General features: G+C 40.7%; 2 protein-coding genes across 5 annotated transcripts in view; one reads left to right on the plus strand and one right to left on the minus strand.

The window, feature by feature from the left end:
* The window catches only part of pde5ab (phosphodiesterase 5A, cGMP-specific, b), an 85167-nt gene extending 71052 nt beyond the window's left edge, over nt 1-14115 (plus strand). For all 4 annotated transcript variants that reach the window (XM_019261035.2, XM_019261036.2, XM_010738522.3 and 1 more), the window contains exons 14-22: nt 635-760; nt 2028-2122; nt 2244-2331; nt 6179-6279; nt 7394-7471; nt 8573-8636; nt 11282-11356; nt 12020-12103; nt 12351-14115. In XM_019261035.2, coding sequence (XP_019116580.1) covers nt 635-760; nt 2028-2122; nt 2244-2331; nt 6179-6279; nt 7394-7471; nt 8573-8636; nt 11282-11356; nt 12020-12103; nt 12351-12470 — 831 coding nt within the window. In that variant the 3' untranslated portion in view covers nt 12471-14115. The remainder of the gene's footprint in view (nt 1-634; nt 761-2027; nt 2123-2243; nt 2332-6178; nt 6280-7393; nt 7472-8572; nt 8637-11281; nt 11357-12019; nt 12104-12350) is intronic.
* Nucleotides 14116-15806: 1691 nt separating this feature from the next.
* On the minus strand, nt 15807-20019 carry mad2l1 (MAD2 mitotic arrest deficient-like 1 (yeast)). Its single transcript, XM_010738521.3, has 5 exons — nt 19831-20019; nt 18689-18835; nt 17898-18018; nt 16374-16477; nt 15807-16288 (listed from the first exon to the last, which is right to left on the minus strand). The coding sequence occupies exons 1-5, from the start codon at nt 19892-19894 to the stop codon at nt 16116-16118; spliced, it is 609 nt and encodes a 202-aa protein (XP_010736823.1). The 5' UTR covers nt 19895-20019; the 3' UTR covers nt 15807-16115.
* Between the last annotated feature and the right edge of the window lie 830 nt (nt 20020-20849).

A 20849-nucleotide genomic window follows, 5' to 3' on the forward strand; every position in this document is an offset into this window, starting at 1 on the left:
TATAATATATCTATTATATATATATCTTAAAACAAGAGTTTACAGGAAGAACAGTATTCACAACTCTGCTGCTTTCACTTAACAGAAATACTGTTCACAGCAGAAATAAACATGTTTACAGCCTGCGGGTGTCAAGGATACAATGTCCATTCTTTACACTGTCAATGAGTAAAACTGCTCAGGTGTTTCACATTAAAAGCCGTGGAGCAGCTCAAAGGAAATATACGTCTTATTCCTTGGATTCTTCAGTTTTATTGACGGTAACTTACCGTCACTCAAGAAAACAGAGCGGACGTGACTGGAAATAATTCATGAAGGAAAAACATATTTATGTTAAAAAAGGGAAAGTCAGAGCAGCACAGCGTCACAGTACCTGATGGAATTACTGCTGTGGACATTATAATGAAATTATTATATGAGCTATTAGAGGACAGGTAATTCAACCCCTGCTGACAGCTTTAGCAACCAGACTTTGTTTGTTCATGCTGGCCATTATTTGAACTTTATCACACAGTTTATGGTTTACAGGCCCTGAAGGCAACACGTGCATGGTCATTTAATATCGAGGCTCTATCAGTATATGTTGTGCTCACATGGTAAAGCTTGAATAAACCGTTTTCTGTCTCTTCTGCAGAGTTTATGCCAGTGGATTCTGAGTGTGAAGAAGAACTACAGGAAGAATGTGGCATATCACAACTGGAGGCACGCCTTCAACACGGCTCAGAGCATGTTCGCCCTGCTCAAGTCAGGACGCTTACAGGTCAGTGCAGCCAATCACTGGCTAGAAAGAGCTGATTTATTAAAAAATCCAGAGAGTCACTGACTGAATTCCACACAGAGAATGTGTGTCTTACTAATATCTTAATTTAAGGATGGTTAGTCTATATACAAGAACTCATTGTTGAAGCATACCATTGACTCCCTTGTTCTGGACAGCCAGAAGTTTTCACACATTTTGTCAAAGTTTCTACTTGGTAACAAAGATGTGGACAACTTGACAGAAAATGAAAAGACTCGAGACTCAACTTGAACTTGGAAGTTAAAGATTTGTGACTTGACATAAGACATGGATGACACGAGACTCGCCGTCTGTGTAATGTCAGCTGGTATGCAAACACAGACTGGGAATGGCCTTGTCATGATCGGATGATTAACCTGTCAAGCTCCGTGCGATGCTACCTGATTTGTCTGGGTATCAGATCATCATCATGTCCGTGCTGAGTCATCAAGAGTTTCACACGTGAAGGAAAAAGGTGAAGCGCTGGTGATGATGAGTCACGTGTCTTTGCTTTTGCATTGAAGTCCACTCTGACATTAATAGTTTAGTATTGAAGCATGGAATTAATATGACGTCTTGTCAGATGGTCAAACCCCGAAGATAAACAAGAAAAACATGGCTGCTTTGGAAGTGTCAGATCTCAGTTAGATTCCCTGAATGCACTATGTCTTTCAGTTACTGTGCAGCAATATCATAACTTTGAACAAATGGGTGGGTCCACACAGTGCAGTAAAATTCATTGAATCAGCTGGCTCCAAAGAATAAAGGAAATCAACCTAAAATCCTGCAGCGTGTTTTGGGAAACGCTAATATGAAATTTACACGGGCTGAATTAAACACGACCTGTAATGCATGGTTAAAACGTTTCAAAGCATCTCCCACACAACCAAGAACGGTGAACACTTCAGTGACACAGAAACACTCATTTCTGCGTGAAACATCGGCAGCTCTGAGCAGCTGCGGTCTGTTAGCTGGAGCCCCCTGTGTTCGGCTCTGATGTAAAAGCTGTCGTGTCATATGCAGAAACGGCCTCGCCGTCCACTCCAGTCAGCGCGCCGAGCGCCCACGCTGCCAACAATATGTGGAGAGTCACATCAGCGGCCGCGAGGCTTTTGTTTGGTTCGATTGTTGCAGCAGATTGTCATCTGTTAACCAGCTGCTGCTGCATGGATGTAGTTTTGTGTGTGTGTGTGTGTGTGTGTGTGTGTGTGTTATCTAACACTTAATCCACTCGTTCATCTCCTGACAGAACAACCTGAGCGATTTGGAGGTCTTGGCTCTGATGATCGCAACTCTCAGCCATGACCTGGATCACAGAGGAGTCAACAACTCCTACATACAGAGGCGAGCATGAGTCATAAGTATATGTATGATTGTAAATGTATGTGTGGGAGCACATTATATCCTCCCTGTGTGTTTCTTACTTCTTTTGTGTGTGTGTGTGTGTGTGTGTGTGTGTGTGCAGGAGCGACCACCCACTGGCCCAGCTCTACTGCCACTCCACCATGGAGCACCACCACTTCGACCACTGCCTCATGATTCTCAACAGTCCCGTAGGTGCACTCGCATCGTTCTTTTCTTCGCACCATCCCCTCGACACACACAAACTACCACCAGAGAGGGAATAATCACAAAGGGCTCCTCGCTCTGTGTGACAAAAGCAGGAGGTTTCAAAAGATGCCTCGACGACGGTGGCGGCATGAAACGCAGCTGGATTCCGCCGTCGTCGTTTGTGCAGCTCGGTGGGAAATAGCAGGTTCTCGTATGGGCATGGAGGCGCACCTGCCTCTGCTCTTAAAGCGAATCAGAGCCTTATCTTTTAGAGCGAGACCGACGAATTAGCCGGGCTGATATATCAGCTTATTGCAAGATTTATCAGTGTATGCACAGTGTCACTGACAGGCTTATTTTCTGCTTTTTCAGCTCACTATGTATCCAGCTTTGGCACTTGGAACAACACAGAGTGACATCAGCTCTCATTTAGAGTCTTGTTTGTCCAATATTTAGCTCTGTTTTGGTCTCCACCAACTCTCTAGCTCTGGCGTTCCACCTGTGTTAGTGCTGAGCAGGTAGTGTTTTAGAGCGGTTAAACTGAACCAAAACAATTAGCCGAAAGACACTAAAACGGCTCTGTAGAGATGAGGAGGGACTGCAGATTGGATTATTTTTAATGTAGAAACATTGCAGCTCCACTGGATCAGTGTGACTCTCTAATGTGAAATGTACCGGAATCACAGAGAATTATTACCTAACTCTGCAGCCCTGCAGGGCTTTGAGCTTCCTCCGGTGCGTTCTTCTGCTTCTTCGCTCCATTCGCGCTCTCGAAACATCCTCATCAAACCCACAGCCAGCCGCTTCCAGCGGAAAAACAAAAAAAAAAACAAAAGACAAATTTGATCCCAAACAACAAACACTTATTATACTCGGCTGATGTCAGAGATGGCGTGCCCGCATCGTGCTGCTGCCTCGAATGATCAGATTCCACGTGAGCGTATCGCTGTCATCATGCATACGAGTGCAGGAAGACAAAAAACATCAGGCGGATTGTCTATTCACGCTTTTTTTTTTAATCTTCGTCACAGTTATGCAAAACGTGACATTTGTTGCCCTTTCACAGCTGCAGCTGATTCGGTATGCAGCAGCTGAGCTCTTGGCAGGCTCCATCTCCCTCCTCTCCTGGTGTCCCTACATGGCGCCCTGCCAGCCTCAGAAATGATTACAAAATCTGTGTTGTTTAGCACAGTGTACAGCAGGTCTGATCTGATCTGACCCTACAGCAGCAGCTATTAGACGTCTGTATTCTCTCGTTTATGTTCCAGCCTTTTCCATTAAAAATCACAGTACAAACTGATAATTTAATAACTGCTCTTAATGTAATAAAAAACATAATAAAAACTAGTAATTTAATAGCATGCCCGTAATGTAATAAAACTGCCGTGCACATAAAGCACTAACCTTTTGCGTGATATGTAATAAGTATTATGTGTCTCTTCACTTAAGTCCTTTATGAGTTGGCGACTTCTCCATTCCAACTCATCCAGACTCAATCCACCAACCAGTTTGACTTCCTTGTGCAAAAACATGGACATCATCCCTCACTGGCTTCCCACCCACCAACAATGTGGCTCACAAAGTTAATTAAGCATTCCCTGCTAGGAACTGAACAGAGCTCTCAATTGAAGCGTTACCACATGACTGAATTAAAATGGTTGCACCACACAAACTAGTTCCTCCATTGAGCTTACTAAAGATTTACACACAGTAACTGCCAGTTACAGATATTATATTCAAGTGTTTTTCAACCTGGACTGTTTACGCAGGTTTTTGTGTCAGTTGTGTAACAACAGTTTTTGAAGCTGGTCCAGTATTGAGTGATAGCACTGCAACCAGAATCCGTAAATTTGGCTGTAACATAATATTTATTGGCAAATGCGCACTGTCAGTGTACAGTAAGTGCACTAAGTTGTTTTAACATTGATGGACTCCTATACATATACATGTACATTAAAATATCGCCACCAGACTCCATTGATAAAAACATACGTTAGAATAAATACAGTGGTCCCTTGTTTATCGCGGGGGATACGTTCTAAAAATAACCTGCAATAAACGAAATCCGCGAAGTAAGTTTTACAATTATTATACATGTTTTAAGGCCGTAAAACCCCTAACCACACACTTTTATACACCTTTTTACACGCATTTTGTACAGTACTCCTTTAGTTAATCAGGACGCAGAACACATGTGCGGTTCTCCCTTAGCCAATTTAGGACGCAGAACACAATGCGCGTTCATACTGTACAGCACGCTGTAAAAAAAAAAAGCATGCAAAATTACACTAAAAAAATCCGTGAAACAGTGAGTCCGCGAAAAGTGAACCGCGTTATAGCGAGGGACGACTGTATACCAAAAACTTTGATCAGATTAGCCTAATTAGAAATTTTCCAAATACATGAATGATGCTCAAGCAACAACCTGCGTGCCTGGGAAATGAAGCCAATGCAGAAGTGCCAAAAACTGCAGTTCCTCAAACGTCCACTTGAGGCTGGCTCCAGAAGTGAGTCAGTCTCCATAAGTCCCCATGTTCAAATGTCCAACTTCACAGCAGAAATAAACATGTTTACAGCCTGGTACAAAAAACAGTTTTGGTCTCTGTAGATAATTTCCCCGTTCATGACAACTGTACTGAGGGTGAATTTATATACAACTCATCTGTTCACATTATATTAACATTAGAATACATAACCCAAAATCTTTGGTTAGGTTGGTGTAATTGGATATTTTCCAATTTAAAATACACGAGTGCTCCTTCACTGATGCACAACAAAACAGTTTACAAAGGGCTGTCAATTAAGCTTCATGTTATTTAATATAGCACCTCCCACACATGTTTCCTAGCAACTGATTTAGTCCTTATTAGCTCAGATATTTCTTGGAAATAGTTATTTCTCGGAAAAGCTAGTAATTACTCAGAACTTAGAATTAGCTCATTACATAAATGAAAATGGATTTACCGCTCACAGAGCAGCCAAACAATGTGCGTTTCAGTTTTTGTAACTGGATGAACTGAACCTTTAATCTTGTAAAGAGCCTCATGATGAAGGATTTACAGCACAGGCCTTTTATTTAAACAGTGTTATCAGCGATGAGTACATCGTCATAAAACTGTAATCAGCGCTCTGAAAAGGTCACCGTCAAACTGGGTCACGGGTTAAACCATTTCAACCGCATGTGCTTTCAGTACATGGAAACAGTGGTGTGATGATGTCCGTTTACATGTTGCTGCCTGCTTACTACACGATGCTGGATGGGTCTCATTTATCCTGCTCGTTCTCCAGCTGCTCGCCTGCCACAGAACACTGCCACGGCCCAATAAAACACAGAGACGTACAGCCTCGCTCTGATCTTTATGGCCTCAAAACAAACTCTGAATACACTCCCCTGACTCCACAGCACCACTTAACTCTACTGCTGCTGGACACATGCAGACGTATTCACGCAGATGCAAACACACACACACATGCGAACTCATGAGCATTAATGCAAATACACACTCTTAAAAGCACTTGAAATTGAAAGGATGTGGAATAATGTGTCAACTCATATGCTAATAAACACTCAGGACGTGTGGACTGGATTCAGTTGTTTGATTTATTTGTGTGTGTGTGTGTGCCTTTGCAGTCTACTGTTGTTATGGCAACCCCTCTATGATCTATCACAGTCAAAACAGCTATGAATCCATATAGTATCTGCTCCTTTGAGGGTTGCTATCTCACTCCGTGTCCATGCACTCAGTGTCAAACTTTCATGTCTTTGCGAGTGTAAATCATTCAGTGAAACACAGAGCCTGTGTCCCCGCACTGACTTCATTCTTTCTCTCTGTTGCTGCTTCTCTCCAGGGAAACCAGATCCTGAGCGGCCTCTCCCTGGACGAGTACAAGTCCACTCTGAAGATGATCGAGAGGGCTATTCTGGCCACTGACCTGGCCCTGTACATGAAGTAGGTACCAAACGTCAAGCCCAGATGGAAATCTGACTGGAGAGGGTTAGAGAGGTGGAAGACAGACGGAGTCAAAGTCAATTTGGGGGCAGAGGGAAGAGAAGGGAGGCTGTTTCTGAGCCTTTTTTTTTTTTGGACTGGGCATGATTACATTCAGTCACGAAACTGTTGCAATCTGTGTCTTTATCACGTTTAACTCTGAGCGCTGCGCAGCAAAACTTCTTCAACTGGGTCAAACTGTATTTTATTTTGTAAGAGTTAATCACAGGTTGTTCCAGAGTTAGCTCAGAGCTAATTTACATCTGCACTTCATTGGCAACTCGCGCGGGGAAAAAAATATAGCAGTGATACAGTGCCAAAACCAGTAAAATGCAGAATTATTGGTTGTTGAGTTTTGAAGCTTTTAGCAAAAGTTTGAATTTGGCTTCAAAGCGTTCTGATCAGTATGATTCAAGGTGCTCTTTGATATTATTTCATGGAAGATAAAAAAAGTCCAAAAATGAAGTCTTAGAAATTGAGAAGGTTTATACGTGAGCCAAAAATGTGTCGATGTCCGCCGGCAGAGCTGAACACCAAATTACTTTTCACTTCAGCTAACTTTGCGTCAGGTAACATGAGAGCCCGGTTCTGGTTCTCAGCTGGTCTCTATGACTTTGACCCACCTCACGTTGATCAGTTGTTAATATAAAAATATTGATTAAAGCAGCTTTAAGGTTTGTTTGCACAAAGAAGGAAACATTTCGTCCATATCCACTGAAAGACAATTTTTCATTTTCTAAGTTCGCCAAGTTGCTTTCCATTGTTTCTGTCCCAAAATGTTACTGCCAGCGGGCTGTATCTTTGGATATGATATGACCTATGTCATATTTTCCTGTTATCAATCTGCCAGCAAGACGTCTAACATCGTGTTCTTTCGCTTTCTTCTTTCATGTATCTACCTCAGAGATTTCAGCTCTTATCTCATGCCTCTTTCAGTCTAGACAGTGGGTGGTAGAGGAGGTACATGTAGTTATATACGAGGATAATTATCTGCTGTGTCATTGTACGTGTGTGTGTGTACGTCTGTGTGTGTACGTGTGTGTGTGTGTGTGTGTGTGTGTGTGTGTGTTGTCAGGAGGCGCGGGGAGTTCTTTGAGCTCACCAAGAACAGCCAGTTCGTTTGGGAGGATGAACATCACAGAGACTTACTGAGGTGAGCGCCGATGTTCCAAAACTGAGACACACCGAGAGGATGTAACACATCAGCATATACAGTACACCAACAATGGCACACACACACACACACACACAGACACACACACACACACACACACACACACACACACGCACACACTTAAAGGGATAGTTTAATATTTTGGGAAATTAAATTCAATTAAATGCTTTCCATCAAATGTCTGTGTGGTTAGCAGGGGGAACTGGCTCTGTCCAAAGTTCAAAGATATGCCGACCAACACTTTTTAAGGAGGTTTGGGAACTATTTCATTTATTTGGGAACAGTTTGCAAATACATCTGCCATGTAGCCTACCTCAGCACAGGTTTTTGTCCCTGACATAATGGTACCAAACCTGGCAGCCTCACTGTAAAATAACAGAACTATTGTTTACCAAGAAATAGTTCCAGCAGCACAACAAAAAAGTTAACAAAGGTACCTTAAAGTTGCCGAATGTACACTGCATATAACAGAGCCAGGCTAGGTGTTTTTGCAGTGTTTATGCTAAGCTAGGCTAATCAAAATGACCGATTACATATTTAAAGGTGGTGTAATTGCCGATTGGACCCCCCCTCATCTCGCCCTCTCCAGCATGAAGGAGAATCTATGGTGGCCATTTCTAGAGCCAGTGTTTATAATGGTATAAAAGAATCATTCTAAAGTAACAGAAACATAATGATTCTTATTTTCAGGTGATTATTATTATATAAAAACATAATTATGAATTTTATATTCAATTTCTGCCATATTCTGTAAATAGAGCCACATAAATCTGACACACTGGCCCTTTAATGCTCGGAAAGAAAGCGTCTATTTCCCAAAATGTTTACTATTCCTTTAAGAAGGCTGTGAAATGTTATAACCTATTTTGTACAAATCAACTGTTCTTTATCTAGCAGTCAATAATGATGAAACATTATATTATTATATATTATTAGCTGCTAGTTGATTTAGTCCTTTCAGACAGACAACATATTCACGTTTGACTTCCAGCACCATAAATGTGACGAGCTGCATTGACAGTTATTAATGGGGCGTGGCTCTGTGAAGATTGATGTGTGTCAATGTATCTCCCCCTTCAGGTCAATGCTGATGACTGCATGCGACATCTCAGCCATCACCAAGCCCTGGCCAGTGCAAAAAAGGGTAAAAAGAAATCCCATATATCTTCATTTTCTCCTTCATCATAACCCATACAATCATCTTTATATTAATACAGCATGAAAACAGGACAATCAGTGGCAGCATGAAGCATTCATTTGTTCTGTCATGTCTGCCAGTGCCTGCCATAGAGACACAGTGTACTCTGCTTACATCACACATACACACAAAAAGCCATTTACAAGCTGTAACATCAATTTCTGATTTTAAAATGACATAAAATATAATGTATTAATATATATTATTACTATTATCTATATATATATATCTATATATCTATATATATATATTATATATATATATATGAACTACTACTAGCTACTATGTATTCTACTTCATCAGCTGTGCCAAACAGTGCATTTTGTCAGAGCTTATCAGAAACACCAAAAAACCAAAACAATGATCTTAAAGAAGCTAAAAAAGATGCATCAAACTGAGGGGAAGCAGACCTGGGTGGTAATTTTCTACATGCAGCATGTTTCTTATTGCACATAGTCACATGATCCATTGTTAATATAAAAATATTGATTAGTGCAGCTGTACAATAAACTAACAGTCCCATAAGGGCAAACTTTCTAGTGAATGATAAAGGGTATAAAGCTGCTGATCTGCTCTCTGTTGACTACAAGCCACACGCTAATCAGTGATGACACAACAGGAAACTAATGAGAACCATAGGTCACATCCCTGATTGGGGTGTGACCTGATGTGCGGCCTGCTTAAAGGTTCCTGCCTGTAAAGATCGCAGCAGCAGTTATTTATGCGTCATGTATCTGTGTCTCTTTCATCTCTAATTCTGTCAGGTCGCACTCTGTTTGCTTCTAAACACTCTCTAGACTCCCTCTGTGCCACACACCCACCTCAGAGTACCTGTGTTTCATCCCCCTGTTGACCTTCGTTAGCCTGCACCTCATTAAGAAGCACAGGCAAAGTGGAGAGAGGTTCAGACAGGCACACACACACACACACACACACACACACACTTTGTGTATGTGTGTGTCGACAATTGAGTGCTTATTAATAAGAACAGCTGCGCCCCTTGTCCTCAGATAACACCTCTAAAAACATTCAGGGCAGTGAACGTGAATGCAAAGGTGACATACAAGGTACTTGGCAGGATTTGAACATTGTGGTTTTACGGTATGCGTCATGAAGCTTGCATGATGCAAATTTGTTTCCATTTTGTACCGAGTCTAACCTCGCTGGGACGTCAGCAACCTACAGGTGCTTCCTTTCCTTGGTAGCAACTACAATGTTTGACTGTCTTGAATTAAGATGACTTGGTCTTGGACCAAGCACGACTTGGGAGTTCTTTCAAGACCTGTTACAGAAGCTGGGGTCTGGCCCTGTTGCGACATCACTAAACAGAAAGACATAATTAATGGCTTTCTTCTTCCAGCACTGAGATACCACACTTAGTGTGTAGTATGGTGTCATGTGTTTGTGCAGTTCTCCTATGCAATTAAAAATTATTATTACAACATGTACTTATTTTCAGTTTGACTTTGAAATGAAGTGGTTTTAAATCATTTGGATAAAATGTTGGTCTTGTGTTCCTCGTCCCATCAGACTTGGTTATAGTGATGTTGTCACATTCCCAAATAGTAGTAATAGAGTACAGTGTTGTCTTAACTGATGCATAAAAGAGAGTCATCAGAATGACCAATTGCCGCAACAGTTTTGCTTTCTTGGCCATACTGATCATGAACATATGGTTTAAGTGTGTGCAGGCGTCCTCCAAAACCAACAGTTTGAAATGCTTTCTTAAATCCAGTAGTAGGTTTCTCTTGCTGTTGTTGGAAGTCTAATGAAGCGGTCCCTGACCACTGAAGTTATTTTGACATGGAGCTAACTTATTCTGCAATGTAGACAAAAAACCATGGTGTTTTGACTGACATGGGGGTAAGTAAATAAAGACAAAGTTACTTAGCTTCACTGGTTAACGTTTGCCTCATGCTTAGTGTTGGTTTTAGTCCGTTATAATAAGCTCTCTCTCTCTCTGGCTGAGTCCCCCTGCAGGCCCATAGTACTGAGCCTTGATTACAGACTCAATCAGTGAACTGCAGATGGCTTTAACACACAGAGTGATACTGATTGGAGCCCAAGGCGGCAGTCAGATCTCATTTACCTCTCTGTAAACAGATGGAGACCATTAAATTAGAGTGACTACCACTCTTTTGGCAGACCTCTCCCTCTTTCTTACTCACTTTCTTCTTGACTTGCCTCTGTACATACCCACTTTTTCTCTGTGTTTCATCTTTCTAGCTGTTTCTTGAATGCGTTTCTTTTGTAGTCGTTCCATAATGTTACAGTTTGCCAATGTTGACTCTCCATGGTAGGATGTCCCAATCAGCCTCCTAGGATGTTCATTAAGAGTTTCTGAGGTTAAGTACAAAAACAGAGCGGCACTGGGTTTGCATAGTTAAATGTCATACACCTGATTTGGAGATAGTCCAGATCAATTTTTTGAAAAGCTTAGTTTGACTTTGTTTGTTTGACAGACTCCTTCTTGTGACATAGAAAAGCCTTTGATATGTTCTCTTTTTGTCATGTTCTTTGTGTTTCATCAGCACCTCTGCTTTAAGTTAAAGATTATATATGAACTCATCAGTGTCTTTTTACTGTTACAGATTGCAGAGCTGGTAGCAACTGAGTTCTTCGAACAGGGGGATAAGGAAAGGCGTGAGCTGAACATTGAACCCAGTGTAAGTGTCTTCTAATAAGTGCAATATAAGCTGTGGTGGTGTGGCTCAGGGATCCGTTTTGGGTCCATTTTAGTTTCTAGTCTTCATGTGCTTTCAGCTGGTTGTCATCAAACTACACAGCATTGCAATTAAGAGCTATACTGATGATACTCAACTATATCTTTTAATGTTACGTGGACCTCCATGGACATTCTTTTTAGTTTTGAAATAATTGTTTAGGCTTAAAATGAACTATTTCACTCAGGTAATCATTAGTAGTCATTTTTCAATCAAATGTGTATGTGGTTCCAGACAACATTTGCTGGTTCCACCTCTAAAATATAACAATTTGCTGCATTTATTTATTATGCATACATGATGGTAAATGGAAGATCTTTTGATTTTGGCCCTTTAGTCAAAGAAAATGAGCAATCAAATACATTTTATGGACTAAATGATTAATTGATGATGAACAGTCACTTGGACCGCTTTCTCCAATCTTGTCTTAGTTCATGTCCCCGACATCATGTGGTATTGTCCACTAATCTTTTGAAAACTTTTGAAAAGCTACTGTGGCGTCTTAAAATAGCCCACAAAAGGAACTTCATATACTGTCAAAGAAACTGAAGAAAACAGAAAATGTTCTAATTTGTATTGAATCTTTTTTCCATCCTTTTACTTTAGGACTTGATGAATCGTGAGAAAAGAGATAAGATTCCCAGCATGCAGGTGTCTTTCATTGATGCCATCTGCACTCAGTTATATGAGGTAATCTATCCATTTTAACTTGTGGTGAATACTGTTTCTACCTCTGGAAACCAGTGTACCAAATGAATAGCTGAAAAGGGCAATTTGCCAATAGCAGTGGTGGGGATTTATCATATTATTTCTCACTTGCTGGAAAGATAATGCCAGGCAGGAAATTTGAAACAAAATGTTACAGGAGTGAACATTGTTTTTAACAATCTTTATTGAATTATCCTTGTGAAATAAAATATCTTTGTCATTGTAACAGACCTTGGCTGGCATGTCGGAGTATTGCTCCCCGTTGTTGGAAGGATGTCAGAAAAACCGACAGCAATGGAAGTGCTTGGCCGAGGAGTGTGAGAAGGGACTGGTCAACGGCTTGGTGTGATCCCAACACCAGTTTGGTTTTCAACCAACACAAATTTCCGGGGTTTGCCCCGAGCAACCTGGTCTCACAAAATTTCCTGAAATTAGCACAACACATGAAGGATAGATTACATGCTTTATGCATGGAAAGTGGCCAAAAAAATGAATTTCCTTGCCAGGAAAAGACACGGTGAAGAAAACAGATTTGATAGTGAATGGGCAAGTAGGATTGCTTTCAACTTTAGTAACTTTAGAGCAGGTTTTTCAAAGGTTTTGTCCTTCTGTCCTATCTGTAATAATACGGTTGTGATCATCAAATTACTTGCACAGTTCAGGGAATGTGGCAGCACCACTAAACAGGGCTAAGAAGTCTCTGAAGGCAACTGGACTAGATAGCTTGTTGAAGACATATGACAGACATCTAAGAGGCTTCTGAATAAGAGTATCAGTCAGTGGATGACTGAGAATCTTCACAGACAAGACTAAAAACCATTTAGCTGATGTTTAGGTGGTGAGGCACTTCATGTTTCTCCTGTTCATCATCTTAGTTTTGTGTGTTAGCACACTAACATTTACTAATTAGCACACTCAAGCACAAGGTGATCATGATGGAAATGTCATTAGTTTTGCAAGTCAGGATTCAAAGTATTGCTACAGGAAATGTGAGGGGAAGTGATTAGAATGAATCCTCTGGGAACCATGAATGTTAGTTTTACTCCAAATGAATTGGTTTGGATAATTTGGATGAACTTTGTACATCCAATCTGATCATCTAACTGTTAATGTCACAGTTTTCCAGATCTCAGCGATAACTTTAGTGAGTCAGGTAGAAGTGATGGCCAAAACTACAAAAACAAGACCCAACATTTCATATTTCTCAACATGAAGCCTTAAACAAATTGCTACACAATAGTGTGTCCCTAACACATAGTCCTTGTTTCAGAGGTCGTGCTCATTTCGTCAAACTTTGTGAGACTGGTCTTCCTGTCGTCACCGTTCTTTCATGGCTTTCACTCACCAGAGAAAAATAACAGTCAGCACTAAGCTATATATATTACCATAGCCATTTTTATTTTTGCACAGAGTGGCTTTCATCTTGAAGTCTCACCTACACTATCTCTCACAGGTAGTGAACTTTAGGGGAACACTGTATGGTAAAGACGTAGATCCACAGGGATCAGCACCATTACAGTGGGATACAGATATATATCTTTACAGTGTCACAATAACCTGATAAGCTTGTTACGTAAATGTCTTCGTCACAGCACACACACTTCAAGGGTTTGAGTCTTTTGTAACATTTTTTTTTCACCCATTGTCTTAACTATTGCATATTTATTTTTGTTTTATATATTTATTAGAGTTTCTATATTGTAAGGTCATCCTTTTATCAAGAGCACACGATTCTTTATATAGGAAATGTAGTTTTCATACTTTAAAAGAAATCCCATCTCTGCTTTTTTGAAGGACCTTTCTTAGTAACGACTCTTTCAGATGACATTTGGAAATGTACTGTATTGTGTTATTTCAATTTTTTTTTTTTTCAAAATGTAAAAGAGCCAAAGACTAGGCCTGCAATTTCAAAGGGAAATGGGTCTAGATTTTTCCACTGCCTTGTTGTGATAAAATAGGACCAATTCACAATTAAAAAGACAAAAACCTTTTCATCCATTTGTCCCCATGCTTTTCACCTATGAGTATTTTTTTTATATAACTGAACGCTGGAGTAAAGTTTGTGTTAAATTGTGTGCAGCCTGATTTACTATATTGATGTCACTGGCAGTTCAGCCAAAAATAGAACATAACTTTGCTGGAAACTAACCGATGTGATGGCACAGGGTGTCATCCAGCTCTGGTACACTCTGTGCTGTCACACATAATTCAAATCTGACCCAGTATACATAAATCCTGACTTAAATTTACCTTTTTGAAGACAATCATCACAAGTTTGGACGTTTAGTGCAAAGCCTGACTGTGGCCCAGCAAAGTCTGGTGATATGAAATATGTGTATATGGTTAAAGCTGACTGGTTTATCACAGTTCTGGTGACATGTGGCCAAGCATTTTATCCCAAAGAGCAGTGGTTCCCAGTCAAGTGGTCAGGACTCCCGAGGAGGCCCCTTAAATAAATCTTATGGGTCACCGCCACCAGATCATGAAACGGATAAGAAAGAAAAACATGTAATACAAAGTTCTTGTTTTTTCCAACTATTACAGAAACAAAATAGCTCCTTGGTAGACAAATGTCCTCTCTGGGACTGAGTATCATGTTAAATGTGTGATGCGAGTTCCAATACCAGGTCTTGAGTTTCTGTACCAGTACCAACAGGCCCACAAGACTCCAGGGGCATGAAAAAGGTGCAGACCAGGGCCAAACTTTAGTTTTCGACACGCCGATTTCAGTGTGTCGCCACTGCTGCTGCTTGGCCAGACAAATCTAAAGTTGTTAAAGAAGAACTACACAATAAATTATCACATCGATTCTTGTTGGCATGTACAATACAAGTGAGTAATATTTACAGTAGATGCTGGTTGCGTTAGCATTAGCAAGACTGATAAGCACTGGCATGAAAATGGCGTACATGAAGGCGATTTGTTCCCTCGCAGTGGTAGTAGACTTAGAGCTGACCAAGATATTGAGGGCTAACAAAGAGTAACATTACAATACAGCAACTCTGAGATAAATGTGCTTCAAGTGAAAAAAGAAGACACACCCAACAACCACTTTGAGCAGGTCTACAGGAAAAAATGAACCCCTAAAATGAAGCAGTCAATCTGTTCAGTTAGCAGCTTCTACAGGATACACACCAGACGACCTGCTTTACAGCAGTGTGTGGTTGTTGTCTTACACTTCCACATTCAGACCTTAGTGCTCTGCACGTACAGTAACAGGTGCCACCTGTGTGCACTTTAACAGCAACAAGCAGCCTTGAAACTGTCCGAACTGAAGCACTTTTATAGTCGCACATGTTCAGAAGCCTCATTTGAATGTGGATTTGTTCTTTGAATGCATCTGCAGGACTCTAATACATGTCTGTTCTCTGACCTTTGTGTTTCCTTACTGCTTCAGTTTTTTGTTTGGTTGTGAACATGAGGGCATTACATCAGTGAGAAGATGTTTTTTTTTTTAGATGTAGGTGTCTGCTGCAGGTGAAAAAAATACAATATGCTGATCTATATTATGAAAGAGGTGCTCCACATCGGCAGCTGTCCACACCACTGAACACTGAGTAAATGCCTGGACTAATGCACATTTGTGTACACTGCAAACATACAGAATCACCTACGACCAACTGACCCATGACTTTGTTATGTTGCACTGCCACCTACTGGCCAAACGTAGTAAATTGACAAATGAAACCTTTGTGAAAGATTTATTTCAGACATTTTATAAAAGTTTAACATATAAACCACTAGCTTCTAAAACAGAGGTTAATTACTTGAGAGAAAGAAAAGAGAATCACAGCTGAGAAATATTTACATCAGTGAAGACACGAAGAAGACGAAGAAGGCGGGAGAATGCTGGGACAGAGACAAGGACGGTGAGGTAGCACAGGGCAGTGTAAAAATCTACTGTTTTCTCTAAGGGGCAGTGATGGGCACAATATACAGCTCATGGGGTAGGGGGGAGTTTGGGGGGGGTGGGGGAAGGTCACAGTTGAGAAGTTTAAACTGAGTCGGTCCTCTTGTACGCCACCATGCTGTTCACCTTGTGGATGGAGGTGGTGAAGGAGCGCAAGCGCACCTCCTCTGATTGGTCGATGATCTGTGGTCCGGACTCTTCCCACTTTTCAGGCACCACCAGGTCTTTGTCCGTGTAGACGAGGAGGTCGAACGCACCTGGAGAGGAAAGATGAGTCAGCTCACATGAACCAGAACCCAGAGGTGAGACTGAGACAAGCTCAGATTGTTGCCAGTTACTCACATGGCGTCTCGAGCAGCGGCAGGAAAGTCACCGTGGCCGTGATCTGTCTGATAACCGAGCGGATCTCATCCTGAATGGTCTTAATGGACTTTTCTCTGGGAGCACTGGAGAACATGCGAGAACATAGTTAGATCAAATGCACATTGTACAGGCTCATCATGATCAACACAAACATGTAGAACTGTATGAATGGAACTCGTCAGAACAGCTGATACAACGAGGACTTCAGTACTTCAGGTGCTCTCTATTCACAGGAAGTGAGATCAGCAGAGTGATGGCTTGACAAATGTTACTGCAACAATTAGCCGAATCATCAACTATCAAATTAATCACCAAATATTTGAGTCATTAAAAAATGTCAGAATTCTGATTCAGCTTCTCAGATATGAATATTTGCTGATTTCTTTAGTAAACTGAACATCTGTCAGTTTGGGCTCTGAGAAACGGTGATCAACATTTTTCAGTTTTCTGACATTTTCTGGACCAAACAAATAATCAATGATTTGAGAAAATAGTCGACAGATTAATCAATAATGAAAATAACAGTTAGTTAGCTTCATTTATTCTATCCTTCGTGCTGCGTATCTCTCAATCTTTGGCTTTGTTACAGCCACTGGTCCAACTGTTCATTTTGAACAGCCCAAATCACTGAATGTGACTCTGGTCAGTCAACATTATCATTATTAGTTTGTTAAAATGATTTCTTCTAGACTGATTCTTATGATGAGCCTGGTACACTCAAAAATATACTGCCACTTATGCATTTCAATTGCTCAGAAAATGTCCATCCATTTGAATTACAGTTTTGATATAAAATAATTAAGTAATAAGATTTATGTAATAGTACTAATAAACACATAATGACTGCATTCATTTTCTTTGTGTTTGGGCAAACAAATTGGCTTTATTAATACTGAATGCATAAACCTGGTTACTTCTACATTACTGTGTAATGGAACATTAAGTTTATTAGATAATTTATATTAAACTTTTCTGTGTAATTGAAATGCATAAGTGAGTGTAATATTCTCTTTTTTTTATGTCAACAAACTGCATGAAGGGACCAAAATAAACAGTTTCCAACTAAAGATGGAAATATAGTTGAATTTTTTAAATGGCTGCCTGTCACTCTGATCTTTAATCAAACAACTCACACAGGAAGAAATAATAATGCATTTGTTTACTTTCTGCAGACGATGAATCCACACTTGGTGCCTTAGTGTATTTGTGGCAGCAGTGTGTGTGGGACTAAATTTAAAATAAACTAGTGTGTGTTCAAGGCTTATTGATGTCTTTATAGAAGAAGATACATATTTGGACACACAGAGTACTAGTAGGATCAGTTCACTGTTGGTCTGCACATGACAAGAAGTCAGAAATGGAATATCACCACCTTAAACTGACAAAGCGTTTGTGGCTCTGGCAGATGGCTCATGACTGCCACCTGCTGGAATCTGAATAGACTGTGATTTAAAGAACAAAGCCATAGAAAAATCTTCATCATTTAAAAGCAAACCAGCTGACCTGCTCTCCTTGGCCGACTTGTCACACTCGATGTCAAACTGCCATCTCTCCAGCACCTCGTTGGTTTCCAGACATGTAATCACCAACACCAGCTTCTGCACTGTGCACTCAAACAGCCACTCTGCAATGCACAGAACAAACACACTCACTAATCCTGCACAGACACCGAGCCGTCTGACTGCTTTCCAATACAAACAGTCAGTACAAAGATCCACAACGACAGTCAAACAGATTCGTCGGCGTGATTCAGAGACTGAGGACTCATTTCTGCTACAGAGCGTAGGAGTCTGTTTCCTTTAATCAAGATTACACAAGATACTTCTGATTTTATTTTTATGAAATGAGCTATGCAGCTTCAGATCAGGAGATGGTCATCTGCTTTGAAATGTTTTGTTGAAAGTACAAGCAGAGCCGAAATATTTAGATGATGGATTGAGTTGACAAAATTTCACTGGCAACTGTTTGAACGAGCACTTCAAACTGACAAAGTGAACATACACTTGGAGTTTGGACTGTTGGTCAGACAAAACAAGCTCAATGAAGACATGAGCGCGGGCACGAAAATGATCTGCCATTATTCACTATTTTCAGACATTCAGACAGATATATAGACCAAATGACTCATCAAGAACAAATGTTGGCAGCATGGACAGACTGGTAATAAAATGTAATGTGAGGAGGAAAAGCTTCTTTGTTGCCACTTCTAAAGTAAAAATCCCCTGAAAAAAAAAGAAAAGGGAAGCACAAATATGAGTCACTGGTTGTACAATGAGTCAATGGACTGAGGCTACCTTTGAGCTGAGACACCACGTTGGTTAGGTAGTTCTTCAGCTTGGGGTCGGTGGTGAGTTGAAGGCTCATGTCATAGTGGGTGACTCTGGTGAACGTCTCTGGAGGATAGATGCCTCGCTGGTACAGGATGCTGTTGATGCCGAATGCTGAGTTCGTCAGACCAAAGAAGAAAGTGTTATTAACCGTCCAGCCAAATTTGAATGATTAAAAATATCAACAAGTTTATGAAATTATGTGTCAAAATCAGGTAAAGATTAATTCTCAGCTCCAGGACTGTGGGGGCGTGTCCTCTGAATGTGCTGAAGCCACACCCACTCGTGGTAGCAGTCAAGCAGCCATTTTGAAGCGACTGAAACGTGTCAGATGAGTTCAGAAAATGACATGACTAACTTTGAAACACTCTGAGTGAGATGAATTCATCTCTATCTCTCTGCTAGGGGTGCAGGGGTATGCTCAGGGTGACCTCAGCGTGTCATTGAGCCACCCTTTAAGGACCGCCCACAAAATCCTGGACTGAAAACTGGAGAAAAACTGTTTGAACCTCTAACTCCACATTTCACTAATATATCATTCAGAGTGTTTTCACATGTTTTCAGCAACTATACATATTTATAGTGTGTTTACAGTATACACATATACACACACATACATATACATATATATTACAGAGGTATAACTAAGTGTGTGTGGATAAAATGTAGATATGTAAAGTTTGTCATGCTTATAAGCTAAAGATACCGTGACACACAGTAAACACCTTTCCAAACACTTCATGGTATTACGGTAATATTCAGTATGTAGAAAACAAACGGCTTCTTGTGTGATACAGTTTGAACTGTCAACTGAAGTCTTTACGTTCGTCACGCTCGAATCCCACACCGGTACAGCCCGTGGTGGGCGGTGCACTTCCACAGCTAACGCGTTCCGGCTCAAAAGGTTTACATAATAAGAAAACAGATTGAGTTATATACTTATATACTCAAAGAGTGCAGCGTTTTTTTTTTGTTTCTGGACGTTAACGGTGTCTCTTATTGCGGCGCTGAGCGGACTAAAGCCACCCCGCACAGGCCCTGTAGCATGTTAGCACCGCATGTCGAGAGCAGCTCAAAGCGAGTTTCATATAAAAACCCGAAATACTCACAGAAGAACTCTGCCACGAGCTCCGCGCTTCCTTTCAGGGTAATTCCTTTCAGTGTGCTGGTCATTTTTGTAAACGTTCAGTTAAATCTTCCAACAATGAACCTTTGTTTGTTTTTTCTGTCTGCGACTCAACTACCCGCCGTCCAGTTTGAAATTTGTCAGCCCGGCTCCTGCGCATGTGTAGAAGATTCCACCGTTGATGACGTGTAATGTGGCGCTAACAACCGTCTGACGCAAGGGGGCGGTATGTCCACCTGCAAATATCACTGAAGCTCTGCTGTAACAGTGTTATCCATACAGGCCGTGCAAACCTGGGAAGTAAATAAAAAAAAAAGAGTTTATAACTTATGTGAACAGAGCTTTGAGCCTCTGCTCAGCAAAGAATCTAATCAATTCCTCAAAAAAGACAGGAATAAAATGCATGCAGGGGAACCATGTAACACACATCAAAAATATTTAAGGCTTTTCTGTGCATCAGCTCTGAGATTTACAGAGTTCCTTAATGTACAGTGCAGTCCAAAGTTATATTATAAAATATTTGCTGTCCAGACTGTGAGCTCAGAGCACCTGCTGGAGGTTTTTCAGGCTCAGTAAGCGGAGCTGGTGTCGTGCCAGAACAGGAGCTGGGCATCCAGGCTCAGCAGTCTCTATGGACATAATGACATATTGACACCAAGTGAGAAGGACTGACTTTTAGTCCTTGGTGAGAGCTTGGTAAAATGAAATCTGAAAGACAGACGCTGAGCTGGGCTTCTTAGATAGATAGATGAAACCAATGTTGCTTTAAGCAAACTTGTGAATGTCCCAGTTGAACACCATATCCTGGTTTAAGAAACTAGTTTCAAGTTTCTCATCTATGAAGCACTTTTTAAAACAAACAGATTCATGTACCAAAGTGTTTTTTACGAAGATAGACACAGAACAGAAAAATAAGAAAATGATCAAATTTAAAAATAGGCAGATAATAAAAGCGATAGACAATTATAAGGATTTTGAAACTGATCCTAAAGAGAACAGGAA

This window comes from Larimichthys crocea, chromosome XIV (genome assembly GCF_000972845.2).
Source record: "Larimichthys crocea isolate SSNF chromosome XIV, L_crocea_2.0, whole genome shotgun sequence".
Lineage (NCBI taxonomy): Eukaryota > Metazoa > Chordata > Actinopteri > Sciaenidae > Larimichthys > Larimichthys crocea.

Bases quoted from the DNA above. Each gene is read 5' to 3' on its own strand.
- mad2l1 (XM_010738521.3), bottom strand. From the start codon at position 19,894: ATGACCAGCACACTGAAAGGAATTACCCTGAAAGGAAGCGCGGAGCTC. The intron at 16,478-17,897 runs GTCAGCTGGTTT...CATGTTCTCCAG, and splicing joins AAGTCGGCCAAGGAGAGCAG to TGCTCCCAGAGAAAAGTCCA. The intron at 16,289-16,373 runs GTGAGTAACTGG...TTTCCTCTCCAG, and splicing joins GCCGCTGCTCGAGACGCCAT to GTGCGTTCGACCTCCTCGTC.